Consider the following 14,124-nt stretch of genomic DNA (forward strand, 5'->3'; position numbering starts at 1 on the left):
CAATTGTCCCCATTTCTCCACTTCCTCTCACAGCTCATTCCACGTATGCTCCAGAGAGAAAAATCCCAGCTGCCCTCATAATTCAGGTCTAATAGTCCTGGCAACATTCTTACAAATATCTTCTGCACATTTCCAGTTTAGCACCTTGCCTAGAGCTGGGCAACTGAAACTCTGCACAATATTCCAAATGCTGATGTCCCTGCTCTTGTAATGAATCCTCTGATCAATGAAGGCACACGTGCCAAACACCTTCTTTCCTACCCCTTCTACCCACATCACCTCTTTCATAGAAGTCTTCTTTCAACTCCCTGCTTTCCCCCCAGTTGTTTTATTCTACCTTGCTCCCCAGGGCCCATTCACATTATAAGTCCTGGCCTAGTTTACCATCCAAAGTGCAACATCTCAAATTAGTAAAAATACTGAGGAGGAGGAATTCCTTGAATGTTTACGGGACGCTTATCTAGACCAATATGTTGAGGAACCAACTCGGGCAGCAGGCCATTTTAGACTGGGTATTATGCAATGAAAAGGGGCAATTCAACAATCTTGTTGTACGAGGCCCTTTGAGTAGGAGTGATCACAATATGATCGAATTCTCACTCGACATGGAGAGTGAAGAAATTAAAACCGAGACTAAGGTCCTGAATTTAAATAAAGAGAATTATGGTGGTATGAGATGGGAGTTGAGTAAGATTGATTGGGTGGTGCTTATTGGGGGGGGGGGGGTTGATGGTGGATAGACAATGGAAAGCATTCAAAGATCTAATGCAAGATTTGCAGAAATCGTTTATACTGGTTTGGCATAAAAATAAACCAAAAAAGGTGACTCAACTGTGGATAACAAGGGAAATTAGAGACAGCATTAGGTCCAAAGAGAGAGCATATCAATTGGCCAAACAAAGTACTGAATCCGAAGACTGGGAGCAGTTCAAGATGCAGCAAAGGAGGACAAAGGGATTAATCAAGAGAGCAAAAATAAATTACGAAAGTAAGCTTGCGGCAAATATAAAAACCGACTGCAAAAGCTTTTATAAATATGTCAAGAGGAAAAGATTGGTGAAATCCAGAGTAGATCCCTTGCAGTCGGAATCAGGGGAATATATAATGGGGAATAAGGAAATGGCAGACCAATTAAATTCTTACTTTAGTTCTGTTTTTACAAGAGAGGATACAAATAACCTCCCAAGGATGTTGGGAAACATAGAGACTAATGCAAGGGAGGAACTGAAAGAAATCAGTATCTCTAAGGACATGGTCTTGGGGAAATTGATGGGATTGAAGGCAGATAAATCCCAAGGGCCTGATAATCTACATCCTAGGGTACTTAAAGAAGTGGCCATTCAGATAGCAGATGCTTTAAGAATTATTTTCCAGAACTGGATAGACTCAGGATCAGTACCCATGGATTGGAGGGTAGCTAATGTTACCCCACTATTTAAAAAGGGGGTTAGAGAAAAAGTGGGGAATTATAGGCCAGTGAGCCTTACATCAGTAGTGGGCAAAATGATGGAATCCATTATTAAGGATGTAATAGCGGAGCATATAACTAGCAGAGAAGGGATCGGACAGAGTCAACATGGATTTACAAAAGGTAAATCGTGCTTGACAAATCTATTGGAATTCTTTGAGATGGTGACAGGTAAAATAGATGGGGGAGAGCCAGTGGATGTGGTGTACCTGGACTTCCAAAAGGCCTTCGATAAGGTCCCACATAAACGACTGGCATGCAAAATCAAGGCTCATGGGATTGGGGGCAAGGTATTGATATGGATTGAGAACTGGCTGGTAGATAGAAAACAGAGTTGGGATAAACGGCTCATTTTCTGAGTGGCAGGTGGTGACCAGTGGGGTGCCACGGGATCTGTACTGGAACCCCAGCTGTTCACAATTTACATTAATGATCTAGATGCGGGGATTGGATGTAATATCTCCAAATTTGCAGATGACAATAAGCTAGGAGGGGTTGTGTGCACTGAAGAGGGGGTCAGGAAGCTCCAGTGTGATTTGGATAAATTGGGGGACTGGGCAGATACATGGCAAATGCACTACAATGTGGATAAATGTGAGGTTATCCACTTTGGTAATACAAACTGGAGGGCAGATTACTATTTGAATGGCAATAGATTAGGAGATGGGGAAGTGCAGAGAGACCTAGGGGTTCTTGTGCACCAGTCACTGAAGGCAAGCATGCAGGTACAGCAGGCAGTTAAAAAGGCAAATGGTATGTTGGCCTTCATATCAAGAGGGTTTGAGTATAGGAATAAGGATACCTTACTGCAGCTGTACAGAGCCCTGGTGAGACCACACCTGGAGTATTGTCTGCAGTTCTGGTCACCTGATCTGAGGAAGGATGTTCTTGTAATGGAGGGAGTGCAAAGGCGATTCACCAGGCTGATTCCTGGAATGGCAGGAATGACTTATGAGGAAAGATTGCGCAAATTGGGATTGTACTCCCTGGAGTTTAGAAGATTGAGAGGGGATCTCATAGAGACATATAAAATTCTGGCAGGACTGGACAGAATGGATGCGGAAGGGATGTTTCCGATGGTGGGGGAGTCCAGAACCTGGGGCCATGGTTCGAGGATAATAGGCAAACCATTTAGAATCAAGATGAGGAGGAATTTCTTTACCAAGATGGTGGTGAATCTGTGGAATTCATTGCCACAGAGAGCAGTAGAGGTAGGTTCATTGAATATATTTAAGATGGAATTAGATCTATTTCTTCAGTATAAGGGAATTAGGGGTTACGGAGAGAAGGCGGGGACAGGGTACTGAACTTTAAGATCAGCCATGATCTCGTTGAATGGCGGAGCAGGCTTGAAGGGCTGAATGACCTACTCCTGCTCCTATCTTCTATGTTTCTATATTAAAGTTAAATTCCATCTGTGTCATCCCTATTACCACTACTTTGAAAAATTGCTTCAAAAATTTATGGGAGAATTTACGTAAAGTCAGATTCTGAAAATCAGGTCATCGGTAATGAAGGAAAGAAGCTGTATTTATTTGAGATTCCCGTGAAGTGGAGAGGACGTTTTATGGCAGTGATGTTGGTACTGAGATGATAAGGAGCCAAAGATATCAGTCATGTCCTTCCCTTCTAGCTGATGTCAAAGAACGTCACCAATCAGGAATCTGGTTATTCACAAACACACAAGATCCTTTTATCATTGGTGACTTGGTTTAATTTTCTGATTTGATTTAACAGCCAATCATACCCCATGACACCAATTACTCAGAACACAACCATGCTTCAGCCTTAGAATGAATTAACAATATGGCACAGCTGGTTAAATTCTGGTTAAAGTGTTGTGGCGGGATGAGGTACAATGAGTGCGGCATATTGCTGACGTTGTTGCGAACCTTAGCTGTGCTGGAGAGCCAGTATTCCTTTCCAAACACTACTGTTCAGAGAATGAAAAAAATCATTTCAAAAAACTAAGGCTGATTAACAGACAGAAATATTGGAACAAACAATAAACAAGCCGCTCTGTCAAATCAAATTTAAAAGAACAAACAGTCAAAAATTAAAAAAAAAACATTTAACCAAAGCAAAATTTACAGTTTTTCTCAATTCCATGCAAGGGAGAGGGAGGGAGGGATAAGCAGGAGGAGCATGAAGGGGTTGGGGGGAGAGGGCTGGGCTGTACTTCCTGCTGGGGTTGAGGTGGGGTGGGGAGGAGAGGCTCTTTGTATATCATGGCACCGGCTCAGGGATGAGAACTTGTTCCTGCTCTATTACGTTGCCTATAGAGTATGGTGGAGGGGGAATTACCGGTCTGGAAAAGCTTGCACAGGAGACGGGGCTGATGGAACCGGAGGGGTCCAGATCATCCAGTGAAGACCATGACACCAGGTCCTGCAAGGAAGAGAAGGTTCTTAAACTGGCTCACCAAAACAACAAGACTTGGAGAAGAATAACTGCAAGGGTTAAAATAAAACACACACACACAGGGTTTTATATTTAACCCGTGTCCTTGCCAGGCTGAAGGAAATGAATCTAAGGCAAAATTCAGAAAGGAAAATCCAGGTTTGTACACAATTCTCAAACATGCAATGACTAAACATTTTGATTATTAAGTAGCCTTTACAATTAGTTGAAATGAATTGTTGCAATTTATTAAAATTTAATCCACACAGAAGTTCATTTCCATTTCCCTATGTCGTTAGATTCTTCATCGCTGAGCGGGAGCAGCACAGTGGAAAGATTTCTCACTTTGGCTCGGCATTTCTCACTTTAGCACAATGGGTTTGAGCGTTTGTAGACGAGAAGGGCAAATCTGGTGGAATTTTAACTTAAAAGTTACTTCAGATGTTATTCAGCAGATGGGTGCCCAAGTTTTTCCCCTCAGGCCCTGAGATCATTATGGGTGGGGTGGAAGGATGGGATCCCAAGTTTAGAGAAAGAACACTGCAAGTGACACTACATCAGGTCCCCAGGGTTTCTGCTGAGTTTGCAGTGGACCATTCCAAGTCAGTGGGGTCTCACAGCATGTTGTGCTTCCGAGATGAAGTGAAATGAGAGGAACTATTCCCCCGGTGTTGTGGGGTCTCAAGATGCACTGGCAAATGGTGTTGACTCACAAATGCAACACACATTCATGGTAGCAACTCTTTCTCTTTGGCTTGGCTTCGCGGACGAAGATTTATGGAGGGGGTAAAAGTCCACGTCAGCTGCAGGCTCGTTTGTGGCTGACAAGTACGATGCGAGACAGGCAGACACGGTTGCAGCGGCTGCAGGGGAAAATTGGTGGGTTGGGGTTGGGTGTTGGGTTTTTCCTCCTTTGCCTTTTGTCAGTGAGGTGGGCTCTGCGGTCTTCTTCAAAGGAGGTTGCTGCCCGCCAAACTGTGAGGCGCCAAGATGCACGGTTGGAGGCGATATCAGCCCACTGGCGGTGGTCAATGTGGCAGGCACCAAGAGATTTCTTTAGGCAGTCCTTGTACCTTTTCTTTGGTGCCCCTCTGTCACGGTGGCCAGTGGAGAGCTCGCCATATAACACGATCTTGGGAAGGCGATGGTCCTCCATTCTGGAGACGTGACCCATCCAGCGTAGCTGGATCTTCAGCAGCGTGGACTCGATGCTGTCGACCTCTGCCATCTCGAGTACTTCGACGTGAGGGATGAAAGCGCTCCAATGGATGTTGAGGATGGAGCGGAGACAACGCTGGTGGAAGCATTCTAGGAGCCATAGGTGATGCCAGTAGAGGACCCATGATTCGGAGCCGAACAGGAGTGTGGGTATGACAACGGCTCTGTATACGCTTATCTTTGTGAGGTTTTTCAGTTGCAACTAACGCATGCATAATGATGGTATGAATCAACATTCACATAATTGAGACCAGCAAGTACACAATAGTATGAGTGAACAAAGATTAAAACTGTTGACAAAACCTAATGCAATCGAATTATAGCAGGAGGATGAGGGGTGATCGCAAAGAGGTGCACAAAGTCATGAGAGGAAATAGATTGGGTGAATGCAGAGAGTAGTTTGCTCAGAGTAGGGGAATCATGGGACAAGGGTTTAAGGTAAGGAGGGAGAGATTTCACATAAACCTGAGGGGCTGCTGGAGGAGGTGGTTGATGCAGATACTACTGCAATATTTAAGAAAAAGATGGACAGATACATGGATAGGATGGGTTTGGAGGGGGTATGGAACAAATGCAGGCAGGTGGGATGACTGTGGCTGGGACACTGGTTAGCATGTGCAAGTTAGGCTCAAAGGCCTGTTTCCACTGTAGGAATGAACAGCAACTTATAGCATACACAATTTTAAGCAGAATGAACATCAAAGACTACGCATAGCTTTGACATGAATGATGGTAATGAACCTGCCACAGTATTTTCAATGTGAATGAATACCAACATGACGAGCAACATTGATGGGAATGAAACCTAACATTCCTCACAATTTTATCACGAATGAACACCAACACCACACAATATTTTAAAGCACACAACTAAAGGCCAACACAACATTCACAATTATCGTACGAATGGTCAGAGATTGAAGCAGACTGAATGCCAGTGGACCCTGGATGGGACAAACCATAACAACAGTATCACCAGACTGACCCATCAGAATGAGGGTGTGGGTGGAGATGAACACAACACACCGAATTATCATCTGAGGAAGGATTGCTGCGACTCAACTATAATGTGAATGGGAATCAACACAATATGGCCCCTGTAAAAGCCTGGATTTTGTAACAAGACTGTTGGATGTTATTTGTAGACATGAGAAGACAAATTTCAGAAATGCATCACTGATATGATCGTAACACAAAATAATCAACCCAGTAGAAAGTGAATCAGACTTTGTTTCATAAAGATGGGGCTGCCTTCTCTGGGATTGAATTAAACACTGCAGATTTAATACATTTGTGGACTTATTCTAATGACCTACCACTTGACTGCCACAGATGTCCAAGAGTCTCTCCAGTTCCTTCAGGTCTTGGGTGACTTCCTTCAGGAGCAACTTGAGGCGGTTGCCGATGACGTGAACTTTTTCCTTTGCTTCAAGACAGTCCCTGCCCTCTGCATTTACCAGCAGTTGACTGGACATGTCCTGCAGAGACGCCACCTTTAGCTGGGACTCCAGCAGCTCACGTCTGATTTGCTAAATCAAAGCCCAAAACAACAGCTTGTAAGTGGGATTAAAGCCCCATCCTCGCAAGGCCCTACTCCATGGTAATAGTTTATTTTTGTTTTCATTATCAGATAGCTTCACCGTAAATACTTATCTAGTCTTTATATTTCTTTTCTGCAAGTTATTCTAAGTGGTAGAGGATGGAAAAACATGAACTAAGGAATCATGATCTCAATCACATACCTGGGACCTCAGCTCTGAAGCCAGATCAAGTACTGGTCATTCTAAAAACAGGACTTCAATGGGAAGCACCCGATTAAAATTTTAAATTTAAAAAAAGATCAGGAAAGCTGCATTCCTGTCACACGTCAAGAATTGAAAATGAGAGGCAGGTTTATATTTTAGATATTTCTTCCAGACCATTAACATGGTTACAGTTGCAATAAATCCAGGCTAACACAAAGGCCATTAGAGGAGTCAAAGACAGCACAGGTCTGAACCTGTCAGGTTTCAGCTAAAGCACATTGAGGATTATGACATTTTTCTAATTTATCTGTTGGTACAGATTCTGGGAAGATGAGGCCCTGGTAATAGTTGTTAAATAAGCACTCCCATTAAAATACTATGTCAAAATGTTTTAGAGCCAAATAACTGCTTTTGAAATACTGTATACAAAGATGTAGTGACTAATTTGAATGTAGCAAGATCCCATGAACAGCCAATGGCCTTTCAATTAATGTTAAGTAATTAGGACACAGGGTAAAATGACACTAGAAGTGCTCGGAAATGCCTCAAAGGTTTTTTTTTAAATCAGGCAGCCTAAGAGGCAATCCCAGTGATGGCCCAGCAGTTCCATAGAGATCACTGGGAACCAATTAAAGGGATCAAGTCTTATCATGCAATACCCCATGACTAAAAGCTCCAAAGGCTTTCATTAGAATTACATTACAACTCACACCAACTGTGAAACGATTTCACAAAAAGATGGCAGGTGCTCAGAATGATAAAGATGATGGATGATCGTGATGCAGGATAATGTTAATAGTTTTATCTGGAAACAGCTGGGAGGTTTTGACAAGTAACCATTTTGTAGAATGTGGCAATGAAACCCAGGAATAAAATTCTGATTCAAAGCATCTTCCCCTCTTGGCAGAGACGGGTAATAGTGCCGGAGGATTGGTGTATTGCAGATGTGGTTTCTTTGTTTAAAAAAAGGGTTCGAGGAGCAAGCCTTGCAATTATCGGCCTGTAAGTTTGATGTCGGTGGTAGGTAAATAATGGAAAGCATTCTTGGAGATAGTATATATAAGGATATATAAGTATCTGGAGAGACAGGGTCTGATCAGGGACACTCAACACGGATTTGTGCGTGGAAGGTCATGTTTGACCAATCTTGCTGAATATTTTGAAAAGGTGACTAGACATGTTGATGAGGGTAGAGCAGTGAATGTTGTCTATATGGACTTCAGTAAGGCCTTGTATAAGGTTCCGCATGGAAGGTTAGTTAATTGGGTATTAATTTTGAGATAGTCAAATGGATTTAACAGTAGCTGGAAGAGAGATGCCGGAGGGTTGTAGTGGATAACTGTTTGTCAGGCTGGAGGCCTGTGGCAAGCAATGTGCCTCAGGGATGTGTACTGGGTCACTTGCTGTTTGTCATATACATTAATGATCTGAATGATGGGCTAAATTGGATAAGTAAATATGCAGATGATACTAAAATAGGTGGAATTGTGGATAATGAAGAAGGTTTTCAAAGATTGCAGAGGGATTTGGACTGCTCAGAAGAGTGGGCTGAAAGATGGCAAATGGAGTTTAAGTGTGAAATGCTTAATTTTGTTAGGAATAATCAAAACAGGACATACGTAGTAAATGGGAGGGCATTGAAGAATGCAGTGGAGCAGAAAGATCTAGGAATATCGGTGCATCGTTCTCTGAATGTAGAATCTCATATGGATAGGGTGGTGAAGAAGGCTTTTAGTATGCTGGCCTTTATAAATCAATGCATGGAATACAGGAGTTGGGAAGTGATGTTGAGACTGTTCAAGGCCAAATTTAGAGTACAGTGTGCAGTTCTGGTCACCGAATTATAGGAAGGTTATCAACAAGATAGAGAGTGTGTAGAGAAGATTTACGAAAATGTTATCTGGGTTTCAAAATCTAGATTACAAAGAAAGATTGAGCAAATTAGGTCTTTATTATTTGAGTGTAGAAGGTTGAGAGGGGATTTGATAGAGGTATTTAAGATTATGAGGGGGATATGTAGAGTTGATGTGGATAGGCTTTTTTTTCCTTTGAGGGTAGAAGAGATTGAACCAAGAGGTCATGAGTTAAGAGTTAAGGGGCATAAGTTTAGAAGTAACACGAGGGGGAACTTCTATACTCAGAGAGTGATGGCTGTGTGGAAGGAGCTTCCAGGAAGAGTGGCGGCAGTGCCAATTTTGTCATTTAAGGAAAAAATGGATGGGTATATGGATGGGAGGGGAATGGAGGGTTATGGGCAGGGTGCAGGTAGGTGGGATGAGAAGAGAGTACTTAGTTCGGTGCAGACTAGAAGGGCCTGTTTCCATTGTTATATGTGAAGCCATTCAGGGCGTCAGAAGATAGAGAATGGGGTTGCATGAGGATCATCGCCATGAGCGCCACTTGGAATTTATCTTTGGAATCAAAAATATTAAGTATGCAATTGACACCAAATGACTGAGTGGGTGGCATGGGAGAAGAGTGAAAACAAGTTTGTGACTGATAGCTATCATAAAAATGAAGAGACAAAGAGCTCAGGCCTGAAATATTGACTGCCTTGTACTTCCTAAGAATGCTGTGTGTCCTGCTGAATTTCTCCAGCACAGTTGTGTTCTGAAGAGTATACCATTGGACAATGGCCATGACTAATGGTAACAAATTAGGACAAAGGGTTGGTGCACAATATCTGGAGGTCATGATGCATCAGTCATTAAAGGTTGGAATGCAGGAACAACAGGTGGTGGAAGAAACCAAATGGCTTCTTGGTCTTCACAGTGAGAAATCTTGAATATAGAAGCAGGGAAGTCTCACTGCAGTTGTACAGGGCCATGGTGAGGCTACACCTTGGGTATGATGTACAGTTCTGGTCTTTTAATCTGAGGAAGGACATTCTTGCCATTGAGGAAGTGCATTGAAGGTTTATCAGAAGGAATCCTGGGATGGTAAGACTAATTCATGAAGAACGATTGGATAAATCAAGGTTAGATTTGTTCAAATCTCATTGAGATACACAATTCTGGCAGGATGAGCCAGGTTAGGTGACAGGTTAGATGCAGGAAGAATGTTCCCGATGTTGGGGAAGTCCAGAACAAGGGGCAATAGGGAAGCCATTTAGCACTGAGATGAGGAGAGATCTCCTCACTCAGACGGTGGTGAACTTGTGGAGTTGCCTGCCATAAGGAAAGATGTTGAGGCCACTTCATTACATACCTTGAAAAGGGAGCTGGTTGTGGGCCTAATGGCTACAAGGGTCGAGGGGTATGGAGAAAGCAGGAACAGGGTACTGAGGTCACATGATCAGTCATGATCATACTGAACAGTGGTGCAGACTCAAAGACAGAAAGGCCTTTTCATGCACCTATTCTGTAGGATTCTAATCTAGTAATTCAGTAGATCACATCTTCCCTGGAAGAAAGACACTTGAAAATACAAAATATTAATGAGGAGCGGACAGATTAATGAGCTCATTCAGTGATTCATTGGAGACACACTGGAGACAGCAGATGCTGGAATCCGAATCAACGAAGACTCTGCTGGAGGAACTCAGTGGATTGAGCAGCATCAGTGGGAGAGAAAAGAATGGTCGATGTTTTGAGCCTAAACTCTTCATCAAGACAACTTCAAGTCATTCTTTCTCTCCCACTGATGCTGCTCAACCCACCAAGTTCCTCCAGCAGAGTCTTTATTGATTCGGACTTATTTGCACACTGACAGAAATAAGATGTTGCCTTGAATCGCTCAGCCTTTTATTTATGTGCATCTGTTATATTAAACCAAGAACCACTGGAAAAGATGCAAGGTAGATTTACAAATATAGCTTCAGAAATAGAAGGTTATAACTTTCAGAAAAATAACTCAAGACTCTTGTAAAGGTGAAGAGGCAATCTGATAGAGGACTTGAAATGTTGACTGAGAAAAGTGCAGAGCAAGAGGAGGTGTTCCAACATAATGGAGAATTTTCTGCTGATGCAGATCTGAGAGAGTTAGGAATGGAGAGACAGCGCTGCTCCGCATGGTCCTACACCCGGTTCAAACGATAACAGGCTTTAAACGGCTTGTTAAAGGAGCTGATGACAATTTTTAAAAATCCTACAATCACGGGAGTCTGTGCCCAAGATGGTGGCACCTGAGTTTGGGCAGCGCACTACAAGGAAAGGCAGACTGCGGAGAGGTTTCGGACCATTGAAGGAGGAGAAACATGGTAGATGACCCTACAGGACAGCAACTACGCCAGTGGACCAGCGAGGGGCACAGTGGCTGGAGGTCCCACGCAGGCTGTTGGCACCTTGCAGTCAAGGGATTTACACAGGTTGCGGGCTGCTGGCAATTGACACCAGGTACTGGAGGACAAGTAGGGCTCCTGAAGGGCCTCGAGCGCTTAAGGCTTCCTGATTGTATCAGAGGTTTGGATCACAAGCTTGGGTTGCCAATGGTAGAACTAGTGTCTGCGCTGCTCATGACACAAGTTGAAGAATATCATGGAAGTTACATTTTTAATGTATTATTACGAGAACCTTTGAACAGCAGTGATCCAATCAGAGGAAGCTAGATATATATGAAGGAGTGGGAAGAGAGTAATGGTGATAAATAAGGAAAGCTGGGAGGGCCTATTCCGACTCCACCTCCTATGTCACCCTCCCTCTGAGTCACTGCACCACTTCCTGCGAGGCTGAAGAAAAACAATGCGAGATTTTGATTGAATTACAAGAACTCTCAGCATTTATCCACTGTTCTCCTGTCCCTCCCACCCTCACTTCTTTCATCCTACCCTGTGCCATTCTCTCTTCTCCACAACCACCAGTGAGAAGCGTTAAGCCAATCACTCATAAGACTGCCCCCCAGTCAAAGGACCAGAACTAGTGGAGTCGTTTGAGTGAACCGGTGCAGACTCAAAAGGCCGACATGGCTTGTTTCCCCTCCGTAAATGGTTATATGGTTAAATCGAATAAGGGTCTCACCATCAGCATCTTGTGATGGTCCTGTAGGATGTCCTGATCCAGATTCGGGTCAATGGGGAGGATTTCATTCCGCCTTCTGTCTATATTCTCCAGCCAGAGCAGCAGACCGTGGCTCATCTCATGGAAGTCCTGCGGGTGTTAATGTGAAAGGCTCACATCAGATACATCACAGTAAACCCCCCAATTTCCAACTGCCAGCAAGTCATCTGTGAAGCGAAATGCTGTCATCCTGCTCACAACCTTGTCTTGCTGCTACCTTCTGGGAGAAGGCACCTCCAGGTTCAGGACCAGTATTTTTCCCAAAAAAGCTATCAGGCTCAAAACCCTACATGTTCCAGGACAACAAGATGCTCCAGGACCAGAAAAAAATCTGTCTGTACCACAAAACCACTTTTTTTATTGTACGACTGTAATTGTGAATATTTATTATGTATATTTTATATTTATTTTCTCATTCTCTGTGATAGCTTAATGTGTATTCTTATTTATTTTTACCTGTTTGGTTGCAGCAACTAAGAATTTCAGTGCACATCGATACAATGTCTGAGAATAAACTCATTATCATCAGGTAACCAGTGGCAGTTCACACCCCTGAGTGTGCAGGTCACAAGTTTTAAGTCCCATTCCATCTCTGTGTTTAGGTGATGCTCACAGAGGTTCCAATTTTTAATTGCTCAATTAAAAGTACATCTGGGCTTTCAGATGCAGTAGAAAAGGGTGTGATACAAGAAAGTCTGCAGATACTGTGAATGTATTAAAAAAAACACACCAAGATGCTGGAGGAACAGCCAGCCTTGCAGCGACCATGGGAGAGAAAGATACATTGTCGACGTTTCGGGCCTGAGCCCTTCTTCAAGGAATAAGCAAAAAAACAGGAATAGAGACAGTGCTGGCTGGGGGAGGAGTCCAGACCAACAAAAGATGTTAATTGGATATAAGGGGCGAGGGGAGGATTAATTATGTCTGTGTGAAAGGAGATAGGGAAAAGGGAGAGAGACAGCAGAATTGATCAACAATTGCAGAATTTGAATTAATTGCCTATTATATAACACTTTCATGTGTGCACAAATGACTTGCGACAACTTTCATCCATGAGATTCCCTGGTGTTTGAATGAGCTTGCAGTGCACCAACATTTTCCCATATTACACAAATATCTGCCAATGTCTCTTTACAATAAGTCCACAGAACATATATAGTGCTAATAATATGTCTGCTTCTTCACTAGATTGTCTGTGAATGGCAATGAAATCTCATGAGCAGACCGGGCATCATTCTGGTCCAAGACTTCTATCCAGAAGCAGATGGACAAAGTAACTCTGTTTCAGAGCCTCTGAACTGTGTTCCACCAGCAGTACTTACATGGCACTGCATGAGGGCATTCTGCAGAGTGCTGCGCCAGTGCTCCAGCATGCCAGTGACTCCATCCCACCGCTTGTTCATCTGGCTCAAGCGCTCCCGGAGCTCCTGCGCATCACTGCTATCCGACTGCGTAAACTCAGCACTGCACAGGTTGATGGACAAGATGATGGCTTTCCGATTATCGACCGCTTTTTGTAGCTCCTGAAACAAACGTAAAGAGCAACCTGAAGTGACTCTTTCGTCTCATTGCCAGCTGATTGGAGGAAGAAACCAGCCCATTGTCAAATGTCTTCCATTAGCTCAACACTCTGAAAACTGCTGGGGGCTGGGAGAAAAGAGAAAAGTTGCATAATGCACATTTATTAATACAATAAAATAATTTTACATCTGCACAGAGTTCTTGGGTAAACTTGCAGCACTGAAGATAATCACAAGGTCAACATTTATCATTGTCAATACCCTTTTTGATCATGTCATGCCCAATTTCACTCTTGGAGCAGATCCCATTAGTCTATGTTCCCTGGGTCCCTGGCCAGCACCATGCACAAATGCCTCTCCTCCAAACAACTCTCAGCTAACCGAATTACAAGACACCACTGGAAGCTCAACTCGGCCCTCCCAGTATTTCCATCAGTTCAGTATCTATCTTGATGTGCCTTGCCCTGTTCCCTACATTAAGCTGCTTTGCAAAACCTTAAAATGGGGACTGACTTGCAATTGAAATGCAATGGGAATGGCTGGTGTGGCACCATCGTGTTACTGATGGAGCTCCAGCATTTGGTAACATCTGGAATCCCTTGGATGTAATCCAGAGGAGTTTCATGAAGAGTTGAAAGAAAGCTGAAATTTAAACAAAAGTACTGAAGTCCTGAAAGCACCAAACTAACTTTGATCTGTGGGCAGACAGTTTGGGCGCAGACTTGTTGCATGATAATGTGGGACTTCAGGTAAAGTATGATTAATATTCAAGGTCCGCT

General features: G+C 43.3%; 1 protein-coding gene across 19 annotated transcripts in view; it reads right to left on the reverse strand.

Moving 5' to 3' along the window:
- Positions 1–14,124, reverse strand: part of syne1b (spectrin repeat containing, nuclear envelope 1b) — a 665,691-nt gene that overhangs the window by 20,129 nt on the left and 631,438 nt on the right. For 18 of the 19 annotated variants that reach the window (XM_069932310.1, XM_069932313.1, XM_069932309.1 and 15 more), the window contains 4 exons: positions 13,148–13,348; positions 11,787–11,915; positions 6,403–6,615; positions 3,773–3,856 (listed from right to left, as the gene is read on the reverse strand). In XM_069932310.1, the coding sequence (XP_069788411.1) occupies positions 3,773–3,856; positions 6,403–6,615; positions 11,787–11,915; positions 13,148–13,348 (627 nt within the window). The remainder of the gene's footprint in view (positions 1–3,772; positions 3,857–6,402; positions 6,616–11,786; positions 11,916–13,147; positions 13,349–14,124) is intronic. The other variant, XM_069932314.1, reaches the window with a different exon arrangement.

The sequence above is a fragment of the Narcine bancroftii genome, chromosome 4 (assembly GCF_036971445.1).
Source record: "Narcine bancroftii isolate sNarBan1 chromosome 4, sNarBan1.hap1, whole genome shotgun sequence".
Classification (NCBI taxonomy): Eukaryota; Metazoa; Chordata; class Chondrichthyes; order Torpediniformes; family Narcinidae; genus Narcine; species Narcine bancroftii.